This window comes from Schistocerca gregaria, chromosome 6, assembly GCF_023897955.1.
Source record: "Schistocerca gregaria isolate iqSchGreg1 chromosome 6, iqSchGreg1.2, whole genome shotgun sequence".
NCBI classification, from domain to species: Eukaryota; Metazoa; Arthropoda; class Insecta; order Orthoptera; family Acrididae; genus Schistocerca; species Schistocerca gregaria.
Window position 1 is genome coordinate 382202620 of NC_064925.1, and position 23102 is coordinate 382225721.

Below are 23102 nucleotides of genomic sequence, written 5' to 3' on the forward strand. Positions count from 1 at the left end.
AGAAACTTTCTTAGAGGAGTAGAATTGCGGAGAGGAGATAAGGGGGGAAGAGGTTTCAGATCCTGGGTAATGCAATAGATGACAGCTCATATTGGAAATTTTATTGACTGTACGTGTGGATCACAGGAAGGGGAGACACAAAGGACCTGCTAATTTAGCAGAAAGCGTCATGATGACGAGGATGACAGCCTTCCAGTAACAGAGACTCATGCTTCAGCTGTGCTATATCTGTCTGCTACAGCATGCCACCTAATCGCTAACTGTGCTCTCCTGTGTCTGGATCCGCACTGTCTGTCAAACCCGTGCATGTTGGTATTGCCTGTCAATCATCTCACATTACTGTTTTGTTACTTGGTCTGTGAAATAATTTTAATGCTTTATATGAAATGAGAGCAAATTGTTAGTTGTAGAGATGTGTGTATGAATCCATAGATTTCAAATATTGGCCCTTATGTGTTACTGTTTATAACAAAACAAATTTGCTACAAATGGTAATTTTATCATATTTGATCCATTCTTATTCATAGTAAATATAACTCTAAAATTGTGCAGCTATATTTTTAATTATTGCAGGTGCTAAGAGTGAAACGATGAATTACAATAATCCATCACTCATAGAGCTGCTTGAAGTTGTACTTGCACTAAATATCTTGTCTGCTCCAGATGTCTCTGAAGGTAAGTTTAATTTTGTTACATTATAACTATTGTATATGCATTCTAATACAAGATATTAGTAAGAAGTTCTGTGAATGAAATAGAGTAATGTTACACTTGTTAAAATAATCTGGAGTATTATGTTGTGGCTGAATGAATTTCTTGGAGAACACCTTTCAAGGTAGTTGTAGGGCCTACAAGAGTCCACTTCAGGGCTTGGCTCACTACTGACTGAAGTAAAATTTTATATTTATGTTTTCCTACATACACACGTGACATCACACATTTTCAAAACCTTGAGTGCAATTGGAAGTTGTCAATTGCTGTCTTCCACTGTTGCTCTCACCCTGTGATGAAAGAGTAGTGTACATTTTATTTCCATCCATAGTATCGGTGTGTTTGATAATTCACTTCTGTGTATAACCCATCATAATATCGGTTTGGGGCAGCTAGGACCCGAGTCTCATCAAATCCAACCTGATGGTGCCCTGGCTGAAAGTTGGGTTACGCAACAAATGATCTGTTACTCTCCTCCTACAGTTGCTCTTACAATATTTCAATTGTTTATCCACTATTCTTCTTTTAGTTTCCTCACATGCATCTCCCATCTGTTTGGCATGCTGTTAATTCCTGCTTTTTTCCAATGGTTTTCCAGCATCCTTGACCAACCCCAAGTTTCCCTGTATGTTTGTGGTGTGTGCCTCTGTTCTTTACAGCTGCTGTAATGGTGACAGGACACAGGTGCACAGAGAACTTCACACCTACAGATAGCCTCCCTACTTGATGCGATTGACCATCTCCCTTGTTTGGAAGAAGGTTTGGACTTGGGAGTCACACAGGATTGTGAGAAAGCATGCAACACTGTCAGGAATAAATTTTGGGAGGTACTGAGAAGGAAAGGGGTAGACATTTCAACCAGGAAAGAATAAATTGTGTAGAAGTGTGGAGTAGTGAAGGAGAGAGGGAGAGGGAGGAAAGCTGAAGCAGAGAAATGGCCTGAAACAAGGAAGTTACTTTTCATAGTGGTAATGGATGATATTGTCAAATTTTAACCATACTCAAGTCCAAACCTGAAAGCAGCTTTGTCAGGGAAAGGCAACAAATGGTTCAAATGGCTCTGAGCACTATGGGACTTAACTTTTGGGGTCATCTGTCTCCTAGAACTTAGAACTACTTAAACCTAACTAACCTACAGACATCACACACATCCATGCCCGAGGCAGGATTCGAATCTGTGACCATAGCGGTCGCGCGGTTCCAGACTGAAGCGCCTAGAAAGGCAACACTTCTCATTGAAAGTAGATTTGTGACAAACACTGAGGTACAGCTTGAACAAAACTGGACTCTTGGCTGGGGAGGGCTGTTATTTATCCAAACATGAAATATTCTAAAATACACAAATATGAAATTTCAAGTATATTCCAGTAATGATAAATACTAAATAAAAAATAACTGCTGGTGATCCGCAACATGCCAGACAGTGACGTTAATCACTATGCCACACAGCACACAGCAATATAATGATGCCAGTGGCAAGAGAAGCAGGAGACAGGATGGAAGTAATGTGGTCTGCTGGTAATTTAAGGATGTGGGGGAAGAGAGATTAGCAAATACAGAAACAGTTGTATACTTGGGAAGAGGGCATTGTAGAGTATTGCCTAAAATTTAATTTGTGGAAGCGTGAGCTGGCATTCACAACAAGGAAAAAAGTATAGACTTACAGTAAAGAAAACACTGAGTGTGAGTGGTTGAACATCATGGAAAGCATCAAGTATCTTTGGTATGCAATACAAGAAAATGGGGGAATTGCCAAAAAAAAGTGAATGTGGAAGGCAAGCTGATAGCTCTTGAAGAGAGTGAGAGGAGTGATACATAGTGAAGTAGGTCCCTGGAAATTAGATGACATATCTACCAAACATATTACATTCCAATTCTGATCTACACTGCAGAAACCTGGTGCATGAGAGGCGGAAAAAAGTAAGGTATAAGCAGGCGAAATTAAGTTTTTGAGAAATACTGTGTAATAACATTGGAAAAAGTGAGGAACAAAGTGTTCACAGAGATGATTGAGGAAAGAACATTAAAATGTCATAAGTTGATGAAGAGAATAGATGGAAAGGTGCCTAGGAAGAAGCACAAGATGATGATGGAATTCCAGAGATGAAAGGGAAGGCCAGGAAGAAGTGGGTAACAGAAGTAGAAGAAAGCATGCAGAAGGGAGGGGAGGGGTGGAGGTGGGGGGGGGGGGGGGGGGGGGGGAAAGAAGGAGTGTGTCTTGTTCTGAGCAGACTCTGCCAGATGGTGATCACCATACTGGAGGTGACCTGACAAATAGACCTTGAATAGCCAAACCACCTAGTTGAAATACATATGCTTGCTAAATTAAAAAACAATCAAATTCTCCATTGTAATTGTTAATTCCAGTTGTAACTGTATAGTGAGTCACAGAATAAATTTCTTTAATCGCAAATTTGCCACTTTATGATTAGATATCTGTTGGTGACTGTATCGTTTATACATCAAAGACCAATCACAAGTAAAAAGAATTATTTTACTAAATTCACTTAAGAATTTTATTTAAAATGTAGACAATAAAAAATAATGTAGATTTTCGGGCAAGTATTATGAGGCTTCCCTGGAGGTTTTCTGGAAAACGTAAGTGGATTATTTATATATGCTTTGGAGATCAAGGACATTGTTATAATGGTCGTGTGGGGGAAGGCTGTACTATCAAATACTGTGGATATCAGATTTTGTGAACTAAAGATTAAATCATATGTGTAAAATGAAACTTATGTGCTATACTACACTGTTTTAATTATAATATTATTTTATTTTTTTAAATTGATTTTAGGAAACTGACAGAAATGAAGTGATCAGATTTTTCCCATGGAGTGCCATATTTTATACAGCCATCATATTTTGAGTGTTGTCAGTTGAATTTTTACTATCCTGTTGTTTGAAATAACCCACCATAAATTACAACCATAATTACTTCTGTGTTGGGTCATTCTACTTCAATCTGTTTCTTGTGAAGCCCATAAATAGACATTGCACATAATGAGATTCCAATTCATTTTAGACTGTTGCTGCTGAGTCACTTAAATTTGAAAGGTCTGTATTTGTGTATAACATTGTGCATAATAATACCAGGTGAAATTACACAGAGTAGTTGTTTTGGGCATCAGATGTAAAGTTGGTGTAAGATTGGCCTGATGCAACTCTTCATATCTGTCATTTGTCAGTTTTACTCTTCTGCAGTATAACTGCAACCACATAACTGGCAGCCTGGCTGATGCACTCATAGGTAGGCATCCCGCTGCTTTCCTTCATTCGACCATCTGTTCAACTACAAATTTTATGATAACTGGATCCACAGCCTTTGTGAAATTTGTAAGTGAAATAATTCCTCTTTTGGCTGTTAAAACATTATTTATTGTGATTGCAGTTTTGATGTGCACTCATTGTCAAGTATTCTGAAAGCGATCAGAATGAAATTGACATATGCTGAGAGTGAAGATTTCAGACCTGCTTCCATCGGATGTAGCAACCCACTCAATAATGTAAAGCCGTGACATGCTGTGTAAGAGTAGTTGCATTTGGTGTTGTGAATTTATTTGCTGTTCCATATACCATACATGTTAGAAAGCTGGTGAAATTGTGATTTAAGCACTTAAATTTAAATGTCATGTATGAGGCATGGCAAATGGATCACAAAAGTGGCAAAGACGTAAACGTACAAAGAGCCTGAGCTATGGAGTGCAAAGATACTAATATATGGAGTCAGTATTATATGGTCTGTGAAATGAAATGCATCCACAGAAAGGAGAAAAGTGACTGAAATACATGTTAAATAAAAATGGCATACACAAATGATACTGAGAAAATGTATTAAAATTAGTTATAAAGTTCAAGTGACTGTCAAATCATAATTAAAACAGCACCCAAAAATACAAGTACAGGAAAGGGCCTAAAATCTCAGATGTAGATGAAAATAGTGGTCAAAATACATAAAACAAGCACAGATCAGACAATGGAAAATCCAAGATGGAACATAACAGTATTATGAAAAGGAAAGTTCCTACTCACTATATAGTGGGGATCCTGAGTTGCAGATAGGTACAACAAAAAGACTGTCACAAATACAGCTTTTGGCTAGTAAGGCCTTTGTCAAAACCTATATTTGTGACAGTCTTTTTGTTGTGCCCATCTGCGACTGAGCATTTACACTATGAGGTGAGTAGCAACTTTCTTTTTCATAATATTGTTATAGGACAGGCACAGGTAATACATAAATCTAGGAAAGGTGCTAAGTAGTAATAAGCATAGCATTGTCTAGAATATTTGCCAAGATTAATATGGCTTAAGTCGATCATGTCAAAAAATACTAGATTATAAGATATTCCCAAAGCAGTCCAGGAGTTTTGTATTTTTAATGTCAGTTGCTTCATTTAAAATGTATTCTGGCTGGTCTTGAAATGCCCTATAAATTTTGTTCTCTTCTGAATAATCAAGATGTCTTCGTTTTCCAATTCTATGGAGATTTTCTAAAGAGTTTCAATGTTATCAAAACTGTGTCTAATTGCCAAAATATGATTCGCAAGTGATCATTTAAAGTTATCACTGGTATTCTCTAAAATGAATGTTAAAAATTCTACCAGTTTGTCCTATATAAAACTTATTGCATTCTCCACAGTTGATTTTATAAACTCCGGATTGTGTGTAAGATGAATAGTATTGGATACTATGATGTGTGGTCAGCCCTAATGTGTTGCCAGTACAGAAGCCTATTCAAACTTTTGTGTTACGAAATTATTTACCTGTTCTTTCAGAAACAGATCCGTTTCATGATAGGGACAAATATTTAGTGTTTGCTTCTTTCTGTTTCTGCAATCTGATGTACAATGTGAAGTGACTGAGTAATTTTGCAGCAAACATTTTATCAATCTTTTGTGCAAGGAAAATGTTGTTCAGTGCTAGATATCTAAATATTGCTAGTTCTTTGATTATTTCATTTTGTTGTAGGGGAAGACTGATTAGTGTGTGAATCGTAGCATAGAAAAATGTCTTTTTGTGGGTTTGTGGGTGGCAGAAATGATTGTGGACGACATTATCAGTGCAAGTGGTTATACGATAGGTGCCAAATCTATGCACACTATTGTTTTTCTTTATAGTCAGATCCAAAAAATTAATAGTGTGTTGTCTTTCTTACTCTGTTGTGATAACATGATGCCATTGTCACTGAGTGATCCTCTAAATAACACTAACATGTCATGCATGTATGTACTGTAATAATCAATTTTATTAGCTGCGGTGAGAATTTCTTATAGAACTGAGATTGGATGGTTTATGCAGGTAGCTGTGCCTCTGGTACAACCACGATGAGGCCAGACAAACCTGTGATACATGAAGAGGGGTGGATGATTGACTGATTTGGCCCTGTAACATAAGCCAGCACGGCCGCACTATGCTGGTATTGCAAACATCTGAAAACCAGGCGACACTAGAGTTGTTATTTTCTCTGAGGGCATGTAGTTCTATTGTATTGTGTAATGATGATGGCATTTTCTCAGCGGTAAAATAGTCCCCCATTTGGATATATAAGCTGGAACTACTTGGGAGGGTGTGTTCATAGGGAAAGTCGACCCTGGTGGTCTACAGATCAGAGAGTGAGGGAGGGAATTAGAAACGAGAAATGCATAGGTTGAAGTCCCATACAGTGGGAATTTGTGGAATACAGCGACAGAAAGAAAACAATTTCTGGAGATTTGGATTTTAAAGTTCTTGAATATCAAGCCTGTAAATGAGAAAAGTTTTCCAAAATGTGAGACTTTTCTGTATACAGATGATCTTGTCTTGACCATAGATCATCAAACATTTGCACAGATTTAGGATAAACTCACAAAAATTGTGGCTGTTATGTAAAGATATCATAGGAATAATGCACTGAGACCAGATCCTGCAAAGACTGTAGGGTGTGAATTCCATCTGCACTCAAGACTGAGATGACAAACAGATTAGATTAGATTAGATTAGTTTTGATTAGTACTTGTTCCATAGATCATGAATATGATACTTTGTAATGATGTGTAGTGCAAAGGACAGCTGCTTGAGCACATAAATGCACCCTGCTGTCTGGGCTGTATCTGATACAGGCCTCACATCTACAGAAGCCATTGTGAGTATCTGGCCAAGAAAGTTGAAGCAAGAAATAATATCCTTTGAGAATTGTTGTGCAACGAACAGAGTGCAAACCCTCTCTTTCTCATGTCAATCGCACATATTTCTCTGCAGCCAAATATGCCTATCCAGTATGGGGGAGGTCTGCTTGCTTGAAGAAAATAGGTGTCATCCTTAATAGAGTATTCCCTACAGTAACTGGTTGCCTGAGGACACACTAATTGTTCAAAGCAGTAGGCACCTCGGCTCCAGTAACTTGATCGGCAACTCATGAAAACTGAGAAAGTTCAGCAGAGTTGTGACAAAAGGCATGCGCATATGGAGTGGAGGACACATTCATTACATCACAGTGACGAAAATTGAGAACTCCCCTCGTGTCACAATTTAGCATAGATACTTTGCACTGATACTCAGCTCAAGATGAGAGCTTATTGGATTAAACTGCCACAGAATACTTTGAGAATCCTCAGTCTCTTGTGAGCAGCTGCAGTGTTGGTGAAGTCTGACCCAGCAAGATGCTGCTTGGATGACAAGGTCCTTTGTGCTTGTGGTCACAACCAAGATAAGTTTATCCTGCTCCCCCATTACAGTGTATCTGTGAAGACATATAGGTAGACTAAATGTGCCATCAATGTGCTCAACACCTAGTAAAATAAATAAATAAATAAATAAATAAAATCTATAAATTCCAGGTGATTACTGGACATGAAAAATGAAAGAGTAAGGGCAGTTACTTATTAAGGTAAGAGATGAATGTATGTCATTAAATTATGGATTAGGAAGAAAGACAACGTAGAGCAAAACAATAGCGCACAAAAATTTCAGATTCAAATTCAAATATAATACTAATAATGAGTTGTTCTTCAGTTTGCAAATGATGAGAACTTTGTTGGAATAGAATGAAGGACAAATGTACTAATAATATTAAAAAAAAATAATTATTTTGTCTTACATTTTGTGGTAAATATTTGTAATGGATAATGTGGAACAAGATTAACAACAAATTTTTTTCTAAATTCCTTTATTTTCAGAGGATTCTCACTCCAGTATGTGTTGGTGATGTGTAGAACGTATTGTTTGTAACCACAGCAAGGTGCTTACCACATCACAAATGCAGTCTGCTGTGTGTCAGATAATCTAGGCTTAGCTTAAGTGACTCACTGTGTGCATCTGGCTCTTATAACAACATTTCTTGCAGTGCTGCTGCCTGGTACTGCATCTAGGTGCCACTAGATGAAATACTCACAAGTGCAACATCCTCAGTTATATGTTTAGTAGGTTATTTGTTGGTGTATCTTAACTGTGTTGTTACCTGCTGATTTTTGGATATGTGAATGTTGTTATGCTAATGAATATAAAAAAATTCCTGCTGACTATAAAGCTTCATCAGTACTGACACTGACATATTAATGTTAGATGTGAATATATAATTATTCTCAATGCTTTGAAATGATCAGTTACATGTTTAATTTATATTGTGGGGAAAAAACTGTGCTCTTGGACATAGACCTGTAATAAACTCCTAATTTCTCAAAATAGACAGCCAATGAAGAGTTGTCGGGTATTAGACTGTAATCACTTACTAGTCAGAGTGAACCACGTCAGTTCATTGATCTTGATCAGTCATTTTATTGAGATATGATTAACAATTACAGTTGAGGTACCAGTGATGGGAAATAAAATCAACAGACATGATTTGGAAAATGACTGATTTGTTGCCTTTATCATTAGAATTCTGTTAACTCACCACAACTTTGTAGGCATATTTTATATTCTTGTGGCTTTACTTCCCATGGTGCTACATCTTTAAAAAGTAAGAATGTAGCACAAAATGCAGAAATCATGCCCAGTATGTTGGAGGGTGCTTATGCTTAGTGAGAGTTCATTACAGCTGAAAATGTAAGTATTTACTATTTCTCAGGGGAAATGAGAAAACTTAACACTTTGGATAAACAAGGAAAAAAGTTCTATATCTGATTTTGTGTCAAGGTTTCTTATTAACCCCAATTTATTTTGTTAGACTGTTAACTACAGAGTTTGTTGTATTTTTTGTTCTGACATACTCTATTATCATCTTGTATTGGGCTTGCTGTCTTTAATAAATTAGTTAGTTACATGTTCTGTAGATAATTTGAACAATTATTTTATCAAAATGATGTGGACTGATTTAGTTTATTGGATATGTAAACATGATTAGTTTTAACATTGAGGAATATATTATTCTTTTAGTCCTACTACATTTGAAAACTAGGTATTTTTTACAGGCTAGTATTTTTTAAAGAATTTAGTTTGTGGAATATAAGGCGTTGACCAAGAGAGATTATTTCAGATTAGATTTAAAACTTGATTTTCTATCTGAAAGGCATTTTTTGTTACTGGGCAAAGGATCAAAAAATTTTATTGCAGTGTATTGAACTCCTTTTTGAGCTGTTTACAACATTAGAGTGGGTAATAAAGATAATTTTTCCTCTGCTGTTTTAGGTATTGACATCACTATTTTTCTCAAATTGTGATGGACTATTTATAACATATTTCGTTAGCGAATATATGTATTGTGATGGTGCAGTCAAAATGACTTAACTTCTTGAAGAGATACATGTATGAAGATCACGGCTGTACACCATGTATTAGTCTTACTGCTCAGTTTCATGCACTCAGAACTTTACTTTAAAGTGATGAGTTACCAAGAAAAAACAAGAATTATTATGTAACACTAGTATCACATCCAAAAAAGTATTAACTCCATTTTCATTTTTCAATATATTGTGCACAATTTTTTCCGTTCTGTTTTCGAAGTGTGATTGAAACCAACTGTGTATAATGCCATTAATTCCCTAGAATAAGCGTTTCTTGAAGAGAGTAACATGATCTACACAGTCAAATGCTTTGTAAACGTCACAGAAAATACCAGCTTGTGATATTCTGTTATTTAAGGCTTATACTATTTCAGAAAGAAGGTATAAATAGCATTCTCAGTCGAGCAAACCTAGAACCCAAACTGTGATAAGGTAAGTAAATTCTATACAGGGTGTTACAAAAAGGTACGGCCAAACTTTCAGGAAACATTCCTCACACACAAATAAAGAAAAGATGTTATGTGGACATGTGTTCGGAAACTCTTAATTTCCATGTTAGAGCTCATTTTAGTTTCGTCCACCTACGCTCAATGGAGCACATTATCATGATTTCATACGGGATACTGTACCTGTGCTGCTAGAACATGTGCCTTTACAAGTACGACACAACATGGGGTTCATGCACGATGGAGCTCCTGCACATTTCAGTTGAAGTGTCCGTACGCTTCTCAACAACAGATTCGGTGACCGATGGATTGGTAGAGGCGAGCCAATTCAATGGTTCAATGGCCCCCACACTCTCCTGACCTCAACCCTCTTGACTTCCATTTATGGGGACATTTGAAAGCTCTTGTCTATGCAACGCCGGTACCAAATGTAGAGACTCTTCGTGCTCGTGATACAATAATTTGTAGTCTTCCTGTGAAAGATGTTTGCAAGTTGACAGTCTCTCCACATTAAATAACTGTAAAAACTGGTAATTTCAATGAGAACTTGCATGTGACTGAAATGGGTGAATACATGTTCATTCATGACAGAATTTTCAGTTGGCATAGGTGCAATTTTTTTCTTGTTAACACATTATTGCAATGTATATTAGTCCATATGTACTGATAGTGTTACTAAAAACTAATAGGATACACTCACAGACCTTTGCTGTTTGCAATGCAGTAGATCTTGCTAACTTTGTACGTTGTGAGCAGATTGTTGTTCTTAATGTCACTGTGAAATTGGTTCATAGGGCTCCAGTTATAAGCAGATATAATATAATGCATAAATAGGTGAAACTGTCCAGGTATGTAGTATTATTGGGAATAAGCCACTGTAGTGTGAAAAATATCTTCTGTAATTTGCCTCGGTGGTACAATCGTACACAAGGTTCTTGTGTGCGATTGTTTTCCTACGAGCCACATAGGCTCTCTATTACTTTCAACTGTGGTAAATATAAATATAGCAACCCCACCCTAAAAGGAGGCCGTATGAGATGTGTTCAAAACGTTTGGTGACTTTGTATGTTTATGAAAAAATATTTATTTATTCGTCAATATTTATGGTGTCCCCTTCAGAGGAATCCCCCTCAGGTACAATATAATGCTTCTTCCAATCCTCAAAGAACTTCTCATAAGTACGTTTTGGTACAGCCTTGAGTTCTTTCAGTAATGCATTTTTTATTTCCTTAATCGTTAAAATCTTTGTCCTTTTATAGCTCCCTTCAGTTTGGGAACAGCAGAAAGTTGCAGGCGGCCAAATCTCATAAATATGGTGGCTGAGGCATGATTGTTGTGTTATTTTTGGCCAAAAAATCTCTCACAAGTAATGACGAAAGAGAGGATGCACTGTCATGGTGCAAAAGCCATGAATTATTTTTCCACAATTCTGGTCGTTTTTTGCATATTTCTTCTCATAAATGGTGAATAACATAAAGGTAGTACTCCTTATTGACTGTACGACCTTGCAGAAATTCATGATGCACTATGCGACTGTAATAATAATAACAATAATAATAATTAATAATAATAACAGTGAGCAGAACTGACATTTTATTGAACATGGTGTGCTTTTTTTGGTTTTGTTTTTGGGGGCTGCTTCCAGTGGTACAATTGGGCTTCAGTTTCGATGTCATAACCGTAAGCCCATATTTCGTCACCAGTTATGACTCTTGAGCAAATCAGGATCATCATTGATGGCATTCAAGAACTCCTGAATGAAGCTTCTGTTCAAAATTGAGAAGTTTTAGAACAAACTTCGCTGACACGTTTCATGCCCAAAACACCTGGAAACATTGCATGACATGAGCCGACCGATATGCCAACATTCTTAGCAACTTCTCTTTTTTCCAAAACAACGTTATCATCTGTTGTTGTAGTGCTGGGGTGTCCAGAATGAGGTTTGTCATTGACATCTTCTCTGCCATCTTGGAAGAGTTTATACCATTTGTAAACTTTTTTTTTTTTACTTAGAACAGACTCACTGTATACCAATGTCAACATTTCAAGTGTTTTATAGCACTTGACTCCATTTTTCACAGAAAATTTGATGCAAATTCTTTTCTCCATTTTTTATAATAATCAAAAATCATCAAGCACACTAAAACACATCTAACTTTTCTATTTGTCAAAAACAAACGAAGTATGCTGTACACTTGGGACGGTGTACATATGTTTAGGACATGTGTACCAACAATAAAAAAAGATCGTTAATTGAATGTACATTGCCTGCACAATTTGAAAAGTCACCTCATGAAGTTCATTGTAAATAACCCACTACAGGTCAAAAGGAACATCTAACTTTTCTATTTGTCAAAAACAAACGAAGTATGCTGTACACTTGGGACGGTGTACATATGTTTAGGACATGTGTACCAACAATAAAAAAAGATCGTTAATTGAATGTACATTGCCTGCACAATTTGAAAAGTCACCTCATGAAGTTCATTGTAAATAACCCACTACAGGTCAAAAGGAACAATGATGTACTTCGTTACAATAACAGAAGGAAAAATGAACAATATAGGAAAAGACAGACTGCTGCTTGCCATAAAGAAGATACATTAAGCTGCAGACAGCCATAATTGAAAGACACTTACATAGAGGTTTTGGAAGCAACCTTCATCAGTAAAGAAAAATGACATTCATTACTCCACAGTAGGATTGTCTTTAGCACGAAAAGGGGTGCACAATGCTGCATCAAAATTTTTTGACTACTTTTCCAGTGATATAAAATGTCTGACAGTCAGCAAAGTAAAATTTGAAAACAAACTGAGAATGTTTCTCCTTGACAACTCCTTCTATTCAGTAGAAATATCTCTACTATAATGTGGAAAAGGTGGTGGGTAGGAATTATTAACATCTATATATCTTTTTTCTTTTTTCTTTTTGGGAAAAGACCTTCAATATGATGAATAGATACAAATTAATTTAAAATATGAAAGCAAAAAGATTCATTCCACCTCATTACGATCTATCATGCAAAATGATCCCTGGAACATGTAACTAACTAAGTAACTAACAAATTACAAGTTAATGTACAGCACAAATGTAAAATGAGTCATTATGTGTCATTATGATTTAATGTGCAAATGATCCATGAAACATGCAAGTAACTAACTAACTACTTTTCATTATGGCAACTATCAGGATCTGTAATGTCAACTGTCTGATTTAATTGATGGTATCACTGAGTTTTTAGTTACACTAGGGAATTAATTGTCTTTTTTAAAGTCAGTGTTTCATAATCTCTTTCATATCTTAATTTTAGTGTGAATCATATTGCCTATACACATACCTATTATAAAATTTTGAAGTAGTAACTGTCTTTTTGTGCCTGTTTTAAAATGTACAGAGATGGCACTCCAAAATATAATTGTTCATGTTTCTGTGTAAATGTTTATGTATGAGAGTGAATGATAGAACATTACTATCACTGGATGTCCTCAGCAGTGCCTTAAGAAAACTTTAACTGTAGTTATTGCATCACGTTTTAGTACAGTGATGACGATGTCTCTAGATTTAGGTACAATTTGTGGCCCATATGGTGACTATGGAAACAGTACCATACTAGACCCAGCCTTAGAAAGCAGTCTGGCTTTCAGATCAACCACTGAGCTTATGACCCCCTGCACTTTAAGACGTTTTACTGTTGTTAAAAACAATGGACTTGTTTGAACTCTTAACAAAGCCAAAGTATGTACAGAAGAACCCAATGCCTTAAGATATGCTGTTATTTGCACCTTCTCATTTTGTTGCCATCATGGTTCTATTTTCAAGACTTTTGATGCATTGTACTGTTCCCTAAGTAAATTATTTTTTAACAATTTTAGTAGCATTACTTTCTGGACCAGCATTGTACAGTTTACTTACTGATGTGTGTGCTGTAAAAGATGCGGTGAAGCTTGAAAAATGGCACATACTGATTTTCCTTATCCTTTGAACTACTGAATAGCTGTAGGATTGTTTGAAGTATAGCCTTCCTTTTAATATGCTTATCGATTTTCCAACTTGGTGCTTTCAAATACTTCCTGATCATAGGTATTAAAGTCTAATGCTTTTGGTATGGCAAATCAGTACCCATAAAGCTACACAGTATCGAGATCTTTCTCAACTAGAAAAATGTTGGAAGTATTTCTACCATGGGCATCTTAGTTGATAATGGTAATATTATGAGAAGGAAATGCGCTACTCACCATATAATGGAGATGCCGAGTCGCAGATAGGCACAACAAAAACTCTCACAATTAGAGCTTTTGGCCATTGGCCTTCGCCTACAATAGACACACATACGCATGAGTGCGCACATGCACAACTTTCCTTCTCATAATATTGTTACATTCCATCCAGGATTTTCCATTGTTTGATTAGTTTATAGTGAATGTTTTCATTATTCTGTGCAGAGACAGGATAAAATTTGAGCATGTGTATATATGTCAGTAGAAGAGGTTGCCTTTTTTGAGTCTGGAATTGATTTTAGACTTTTGAATGTGAGAAAAATATTGAGGAAACACAATTCACCTAACCTCTGTGGCAACCAGCACTGCACTAACTACCACCATTACCCATCTGTGTTGCAATCAGCTGTTAAACATAATCATAGAATAAAGGCTTTCATGACCAGATGCCATAGCTGCTGGTAAACCTTTCAGGAGTCAGCAAGACTCAGCGGAAGAACACTTCTGAGGATGTCCAGTGCAGTCCTGGATGAAATTCGGGAACTGAAGAGTTTCTTGAACCACTACCTTGCATCCCAAAAGATTTACTAGCAGCTATGTCAAAGATAATGCTAACCATCTGGCATTTTCAGTTTATACACACAGTGTTCCAGGGGGGGAGTGGAGACTAAATTGTTGGTATGTTGTCAGTGTGTTGTTCGGAACATACTGGAGACCCGAGCCTCTTTTTATCATTCATTATTATGCCTGTCTAAGGATGTTTATATATTCATTAACATACTGTTGTTAATTATTATTTAAATTGGATGTCTTTTAGTAATGCCCATGCTGCTGTATTTTTTGTAGTTGTGGAAATACTGAAGGAACAGCTCAGTCAGTCTGCCAGTACTGAAGATGAAAATCGTTACCTCTGGCTCTGCAAGCTGGTAATGGATTGTTCTGTAGCAGAAAGCTGCTCCCACCATATAATGCCGCCACATCGTAAAACCAAGGTAATGGATTGCTGGAAGCATTTGAAATTTCAAGTATATGACTTTGTTGTCTGTAGCTCACTGTTAGGTCTCTTAGCTAGCAGTTGTTCTGTTACTTTATTTTATAGTGTACTTTTAAAGTTAATCACTGCCAGTCAAGAAAATTATAATTTGTTACATTATAACAACTACATGCTTCATAGATAAGTTTCATAATACAGGCAACTTCAGTTTTCCATTCTCTGATTTTATATTTCTCATGATTCTACTTGACAAAGAAACATTATGTCGCTGCACTTTGTTGGAAGGACAGCTTTTACTATATGCCTACTATACACAACAGTATTTAAAAGGACTAAACTAGTGTACTAAATATACCCGTACATAAGAAAACAGTATTGCAGTTACTGTTCTGCTAACTTACATTTCCCATAGATGAGTAGCATTTCTACCTTCTCTTCATTGGTGTACATTCTACTCGCACAACTCTTCAACTGACGATGGTTGACAGAATGATGGGTGTACATTCTGCTTATGTTTACATTTGTCCTCTGTCAATGTCAGCACGTGGATGTGTTCCATTACCCCGAGTACCTGCACTAAGTGCTGGGAGTGTCAATTTCAGTGTTGTGTTATGTAATTAATAACGTTGTGTTGCAGTGAATGGTACACAGTGATACATTTTTGAATAAGTCTTTTAGGAAAGGAAATGAATTACCGAATAAAAAATACAGGGTGCCATTTAAAAAAGTCATACTGCTGTTCTTATCTTTGAAAAAACAATGCTACAACGAAGGAAATCATGCTTATTGATGTCCCTCTGATGGCTAAAGAAAATTTGCTTGACACATTTTGTGATTTGCATCTGGACAAATAGTTATTTAGGGTGGTCAAGATAAATGGGACACCCTTTATAGGGGATAGTGTTGTTTGTACACTGTGATTGATTGTTGACAGAAAATGTCATAAGAGAGTAAATCCATTGTCGGGTCTGTTTTCAGTGTGCCCATCTGTTTAAAGAGCTGCCTGCCTGAGGTTTTGGCACGGACACCACCCACGTATTGTGCGATATTATTATGAGCTCCTGTGCAACAAACACTTTTTTCATGAGCGACAAGTTACCCCAGAGTACTTTTATTCATGTCTGTCAGCAGTATTGGCCAGAAATTTTATGTCATAATTTTATGTTTTACTTTTTATGCCACAAGTTACTACTAAATATTTGGCCATGGACCAGGAACTGGGGAAAAAGAATCAGTTTGCTTTTAAAATTAGGTATTTATCAATTGGTAGGTCGTAAATTTATGTGCCAGCATAACTGACCTGTATTGGAGCCAACATAAACTTGAAGAGAAATGAAAGTTTTCTTTTAGAGAAGATGTGATACTCCAGGCAGAAGTAAATGAAAGTGGGTAAGTTATATTGATTGCGTGTGTGAAAGCCTTGCGGAGCTAAAAAGAGGAAAAGTTCCTGATCCTAGATACAAGAGAAAACAGTAAATAAAAGCTGCTACACAGTTTCATCTTGAGGAACTCAGAAGTATGAGGGTGTGATGGAAAGTAACGCCTTGGATTTTTTATTCTCTTCTCAATATCAGTCGTGTTACTCAGCCTATTTCCTGCGTTGATGTAGCAAGTTGCAACCCTCTGCCACTAGAATTGTAGCATCTAACATGGCAGTGTGTAACATAACTATGTCTGTGCATTAGAAACAGCATGCTGTAATTGAGTTTTTAACCACAGAAAACATGCCTCCAGCTGAAAGCCAAAGAAGACTGAAAGCTGTATACAGTGATGATTGTGTTGACAACAGTAATGTGTGCTGTTGGGTTGTTCATCCCCTTAATGAAAGAAACGGTGGTCTTAACCTCTGTGTGTGTGACAGAGCCCAGAGTGTACAACCACATGTGGAACCAACTGAACTCATTGAAGTCAGGTCAGTGAATTCATCAGAGAAAATCGTCAGTTAATGCAGACACAGCTCTCAGGTAAGTGTGGCATATCGTGAGAGCACGTACAGGCCACTGTTGCAGAACTGAACTACAGAAAACTGTGTGCACAGTGGGTGTCTTGAATGCCCAAGGAGACTGGACATCTGTCAACAATTTCTTTTGTGTTTTAAGCATGAGGGTGATGGGTTCCTTAACAACATTGTGACAAATGGTGAAACCTTGGTTCACCATTTTGATGCCAAAAACAAGAGAGCATCAGTTGAGTTATGCCACAAAGAATCACAGATGCCAAAAAAGCTCAAGACCATGCAATCAGCAGACAGTCATGCTCTCAATGTTCTGGAATGTTCAGATGTGCTGCATTTCGAATTCGTGCTTAAAGGCACCACCATGAACTCTGCAAGGTACTGCAAGACTGCCAGAAAAGCGAAAACATGAATTCGAAGAGTTCGTAGAGCACCCTCTCCTTCAGGTTGACATTGACATGCTATATACAAGCACTGCAACAGTGCAGTGTCTTAGGTTCATTGTCATCAATCATACTTCATAGAGTCTCTACTGGGCTCCATAGATTTTCATCTGTTTCCAAAACTTGAACTTATTTGAGAACTTCACTTTGATAATGATGAAGTAGTGCAAGTAGAGCTGAGGTTGTGACTCCATCAACAATGTCAAACATTCTACAGTGACAGTAGCTCAAACTTGCTTCTCAGTGGGAGAAATATGTTTCTCACCAGGATGACAACATTGAAAAATGAATATGTAGACAGGGAAAATAAAGATGTAGACTGTTAAAAATGTTAGTTTTATTTAAAAAGCTTAAAGTCTTACATACAAAATTTGGAGCATGCCCTCTTATTCTGAGCAAGTGAAAAGTCCAACTCATTAAATTCTTCCAACATTGTGTATATATTCTGTTGTATTTAAGCAGAAAACAGAAAAAAAACTTTGAAGACAGCTAAAATTGTGTGGTAGATTCAAATAAAAATAAAATTAGCAATGAGAAATAATTTCTTAAGGAATGCTTGTGATATATCCCTCTGATATGGCACACAGGAAATTTTCACGTAGATTTGATAGAGCTAGTTTGTTTAACAATATGTAAATCATCTACCCCTGAGGAGTATTAAGTACAAGCTACAATAAGTCACTTTGGAGAGAGACTATTATTTCTTGCATAAGAATAATCAGTGTCAAAAGAAAGTCTCTTCTTGAGTGTAAAAATAACAGCACTATTTGTAAGACGGCCGAAGGCCTGAATGAAACAGACCATTTCCAAATTTAAAGTGTAGTAAACTGAGACCAAATGAAGTACAGTTCCAGAGGACAATCAAATAACAAAGTCTAGTTTGATGAAACATGGTCAAGTCTGGTGCAGCACTAATGAGACAAAGGCCCAAATTCTTAAAAGTCCACTATTTGATCAGTGACACTGGCATCATTGTTGCTCGCAATAAACTGGCTCTCCTAGCCTGGGTGCTGACCTAAATACAGCCTCAGGACCCAGGATACAGCTGATCCTATTTTTGGTCACATTACCCATATAGGTAAGAGGCCTGTGGGATGAGCAACCTCTGACAGTGTTTTAGTTGTCATCTGTTGGACACTTAGAATGCGGTCAACTCTGCATGTGTATTGCAAGGAACACAGCTGCCTGCATAGCTCAGCTGTAGGGACGGTTGCTGGCAGAGTAAGTGTTGGCTCATGATACAGCACTGTGTAGTTGCAGGGTGACCAGTATTTACAGTTTATTGGTCTACAATTCATGCCAAAGATTGCAATTGTTAGTAAATGCCTTGTGATCCACAGCAGAATCAGCTGTCTGCAGCAGTGGTGTTCGAGCTTCACTAATAGCCAAACAGGCTGAGATGAGCTTTGTGGTTCATAGTATTCCTCCTCCTCCTCCTCCTCCTCCTCCATCTCAGATCAATGACTGCTGCACAGTGAGTTTGATAGTGAAAGTTATGTTGTTATAGTTCCAACGCTTATGGTCACAGACGTTATTTTAATATATTTTCTGTCGTCCAGTCCCCATAAAGGTTCACAATATAGCCCAATAGACAGGGTGCTACATAGTACTGCTGAGACTTTTTATACTGGATTTCTCAATGACGTGCCAATTTCTGAAACCAGTGATGCAATTTTGCTACACAGTACTCGATTTCCCATGTTCTGTTCAAATTTTAATTGAATCATGCAGCTCTGCTACCGGACAGCACCACAGCTCACAGTGAAGTATTGCAAACACAGGAAGCTGTGACACCGATTCACTGTGGCCCATTGTTTGTCGTTGGTGATACACGTTACTTATTCTTTCAACAGATGGGCGTTATTTGACATTCAATTGCATACCTACTGTCGGTAGCTGACTGGACTCCATATGGGACAATAACTGATACAGACACACTGAGGTAAATAACAACATGCAAAAATGGTAGGTGTGTGGTGCGAAAGTGGCAATAGACGCTAAATAATGAAAAGTGTGAAGTTTTCCACATGAGTGCTAAAGGGAATGCACTAAATTTTGGTTACACAATAAATCACTCAAATCTTAAGGATGTGACCTCAACTAAAGTTATGAGTAACTTAAATTGGAATGCTCACATAGATAATGTTGTGGAGGAAGCAAACCAGAGTGTGTGATTAGTTGAAAGAACACTTAGGACATGTAACAGGTCTACTAAAGAGACTGGTTAAACTACACTTGTCTGTCCTCTTCTGGAGTATTGTTGTGCGGTGTGGAATCTGCATCAAATAGCATTGATGGAGGGCATGATAAAATGCAAAGGAGGGCAGCTCATTTTGTATTATCGCAAAATAGGGGAGAGTGTTTCATGGACATGATACATGAATTGGGATGTCAGTAATTAAAACAAAGGCATTTTTCATTGTGGCAAGATCTTGTATGAAATTTCAGTCTCATTATTCTTCGAATATGAAAATGTTTTGTTGGCACCCACCTGCATAGGTAGAAACAATAATCGTAATAAAATAAGAGAAATCAGGGCCTGCATGGAAAGATTTAAGTGTTACAGAGTGGAACAGCAGAAGAGTAGCCTAAAGATGGTTCGATGAATTGTGAATTGTATGTAGATATAGCTGGCACATACATTGATGACAGGCACGACCTGTGACTCGTACAACCCCCGATCTTCTTCAGACTGACTCTACAACACCCACTCTGTGCTTTTAAACCTGTAAGCTGTGCCACTGTGCGTGTGGCCACAGATACACATTGATTGGTGGCTAAGAAGTATGCTTAAATTGAATCTATGGCTATGCAGTCAGTCCATGTTGGGATACAGACACATTATGAGCTGTAATGTAGTGAAGTCTTTGCAAGTTAATTGAAGAAAGCACAGAATTCTGTGATGTCTCCAGGAGGAAACCACCATATCTGTTAAATAAATTCTTTGCCAAACGAATTTCAACTGCTTCTTTTATCATGAAGTCCCAAAAAGATGACATCAGCACTAGAATTTAGATATTTTCTTACCACATAGAGTAACCAGTGTCGATGCAGTGCTCTGCCACAGCTGATATACTAAGCTGTAAGAGCCAGGTGTACCTATGGTGTTGCGTGCATCTTTCATGGATTGTACAAGTTGTCTGTCCAATGTCCGAAAGGCCACACTTGGAGGTACCTCGTAAAATCCAGTCTTGTGGAGCACTGAATCATCTGTTATAACACAAATACGGTGAAAAAATAGCAAAGTGAAAATAAACAGTGGAAAGTGATGTGCACTGCAGATTATTAAGCCTTTTTATCACGTAAGTGCTGGTCTTCAAGGTGTATGCCAGTGCCTACTAGATATTTCTGAAAATTGGTATGCAGACTTCCGCCTCAACACATTACGCCAACTGGTACTGAATTTCACCATTTTGATTACTGAAAAATAACAGACACACTATGAAATTGACGTTCCTCACACTTTTATGCATTTTAACTGATTATCTGAAAGTGTTTAGCTCACTTGGTATGTTCTATAGATATCTTGTGGATGCCGTTTGTAGATATTGATGTCCCCATTGGATTCTTCTTCTCAACAGGTCGTAAGTTCATTGCTCCTGTATTGAATGGTGCAAGGACAAACAGTGGTGCAAAATAAAATTCCAGATTGTGACTTGGCTGAAATAAAGGCATGGATACTGACTTAGGATGCCACAAATGCCTCTCCAAATTTATTAAAACTTTGCTGTGAACAGGTTGCAGACACACAGAGCCAATAAAAGTAAATTTTGAAACTTGAAATATTTCCTGAACAGTGTGAACAACAGTTACATTGGACACAATATGCTTTAACTTTTAGTTTAGACATCAGTAATATCACATGAAATATTTCATTGTTACTCATTGTCCTATCACTTACAGTACAGGTCTTACCTACAACTTTCAGTCCTAATTGCGACTCCTGCAGATGCTTAGCCACCGTTTCATACCTGCCTCCTCCTGCTTGCTTCTGATTGGTCCACTTCAACATTTAATAAAAGTTCACCTTAATTAAAACATCTAACTTTTCTCATAAAAATTATTTAAGTTATTGAAATTAGTAAATTATCGTTCTCCGAACAAGAAAGACCGTCAGTACGCTTGGAAGTTAAAATTTATTAGTAATCTGGAAATGCAAATTGTGAGTGATATGTGGTTTGATGCCTTGTTCGAATGGTTATTCCCCACTGCTCAAGCATAAGAAGCCTCTCAAACATTCCATTTCCTCACACTATGTGACCAATATGTGTCGCATGGTGTAAGGCCAGCTGGCGATGCCAATTACTATTGCAGCTTCGCTCTATACACTGCAGCCTATAATGTAGCACAGGAATAAAAGGGGGCACACTGTGGTGAAACTCAAAAGTAATGCTGTCTTCAATGAAGTGCGAAAAGTCATTTTAATGACAAGCTCCCACATATGGCAAGAAAGATATAGTTTTAAATCTCTCTCTGTCTTCTTTCTAGTTCCTTATGTCCATCATAAGTTTTATTCGTAGTGCCTTACTTACAGGGGATAGGCAAAGTAATTTGAACACCTTTACTTACTTGGGAATGGTTTATTATAAATGATTAGACTCCCATTTGCCCATAATACAGCTGTGATTCTTTGTGCAATGCTGGCATAAAATGATTGTGTAGTCTCCAGTTGAATGTTATGCCACTCTTCTATCAGAACCTCTTCCGAGTCTTGTAGTGATGAGGGAGTGGAAATCTGCTGTGGTGTCTGTCCTTTAGTACTGCCCACAAGGGTTCAATAATGTTCCAGTCTGGGACAGTGCTGGCCAGGGAAGACGCTGAAGTTTAGTTGCACGCTCCTCATACCACAACTTACTGTCCTGGCCCTGTGAATGGGTGCATTATCGTCCTGAAATATGGCATCATTGTTGGGAAACATCATTTGAATCATGGGATGCACCTGATCATCTAAAATGCTGACATAATCATTGGCTGTAACACGGCCTTTGAGAGTAATGATGGGTCCAGCAGAACAGCATGATATGGCTGCCCACACCATCACACTTCCACTTCTATGCTTAACCGTTGGAATCAAATAATCAGGACTGTAGGCTTGTTGTGGCATTCTCCAGATGTAAACCTAGCCCGATGTTGGAAATAATGAAAACAATGACTCGTCGGACCGTATGACGTGTTTCCACTGATCAGCTGCCCAGGATTTATGCTCCTGACACAATGTTCCATCCTTCTTTGTATTGGATGTCATCAATAATGGTTTCAGTATAGCATCTCATCCATGAATATTTGCTTTATGGATTTCTCGGTGAAAACTATTGATAGATATGGGATCTTGAAGATGGCTATTGAGCTCTGCACTCACTTAAGCGGGCATAGTTTTGTGTTTTGCCACAATTAATGTTAGCGTATGATTATCTCTGTCATTTAGTTTTGATTTGCATCCACTATTACATTTACACAATGATGTCTTTCCATGTTTTGCGTAGGCTCTCATGACTGTTGAAACAGTTGCTCTTGAAGCATTCAATAAGTTGACTGTCATGGTTACTGATGCTCCAGATAATTAGACCCGACAATCTGCCCTCTTTGGAACTCTGTTAGGTCTTTCCTTGCATGTCGATCTTGGCCTCTGAATGCAAAT

At 37.4% G+C, this 23102-nt stretch overlaps 1 protein-coding gene across 4 annotated transcripts in view; it reads left to right on the top strand.

The window, feature by feature from the left end:
* LOC126278092 (lysosomal-trafficking regulator) overlaps positions 1 to 23102 on the top strand; it is a 543055-nt gene that overhangs the window by 175070 nt on the left and 344883 nt on the right. For all 4 annotated transcript variants that reach the window (XM_049977936.1, XM_049977935.1, XM_049977937.1 and 1 more), the window contains exons 16-17: positions 574 to 675; positions 14920 to 15065. In XM_049977936.1, coding sequence (XP_049833893.1) covers positions 574 to 675; positions 14920 to 15065 — 248 coding nt within the window. The remainder of the gene's footprint in view (positions 1 to 573; positions 676 to 14919; positions 15066 to 23102) is intronic.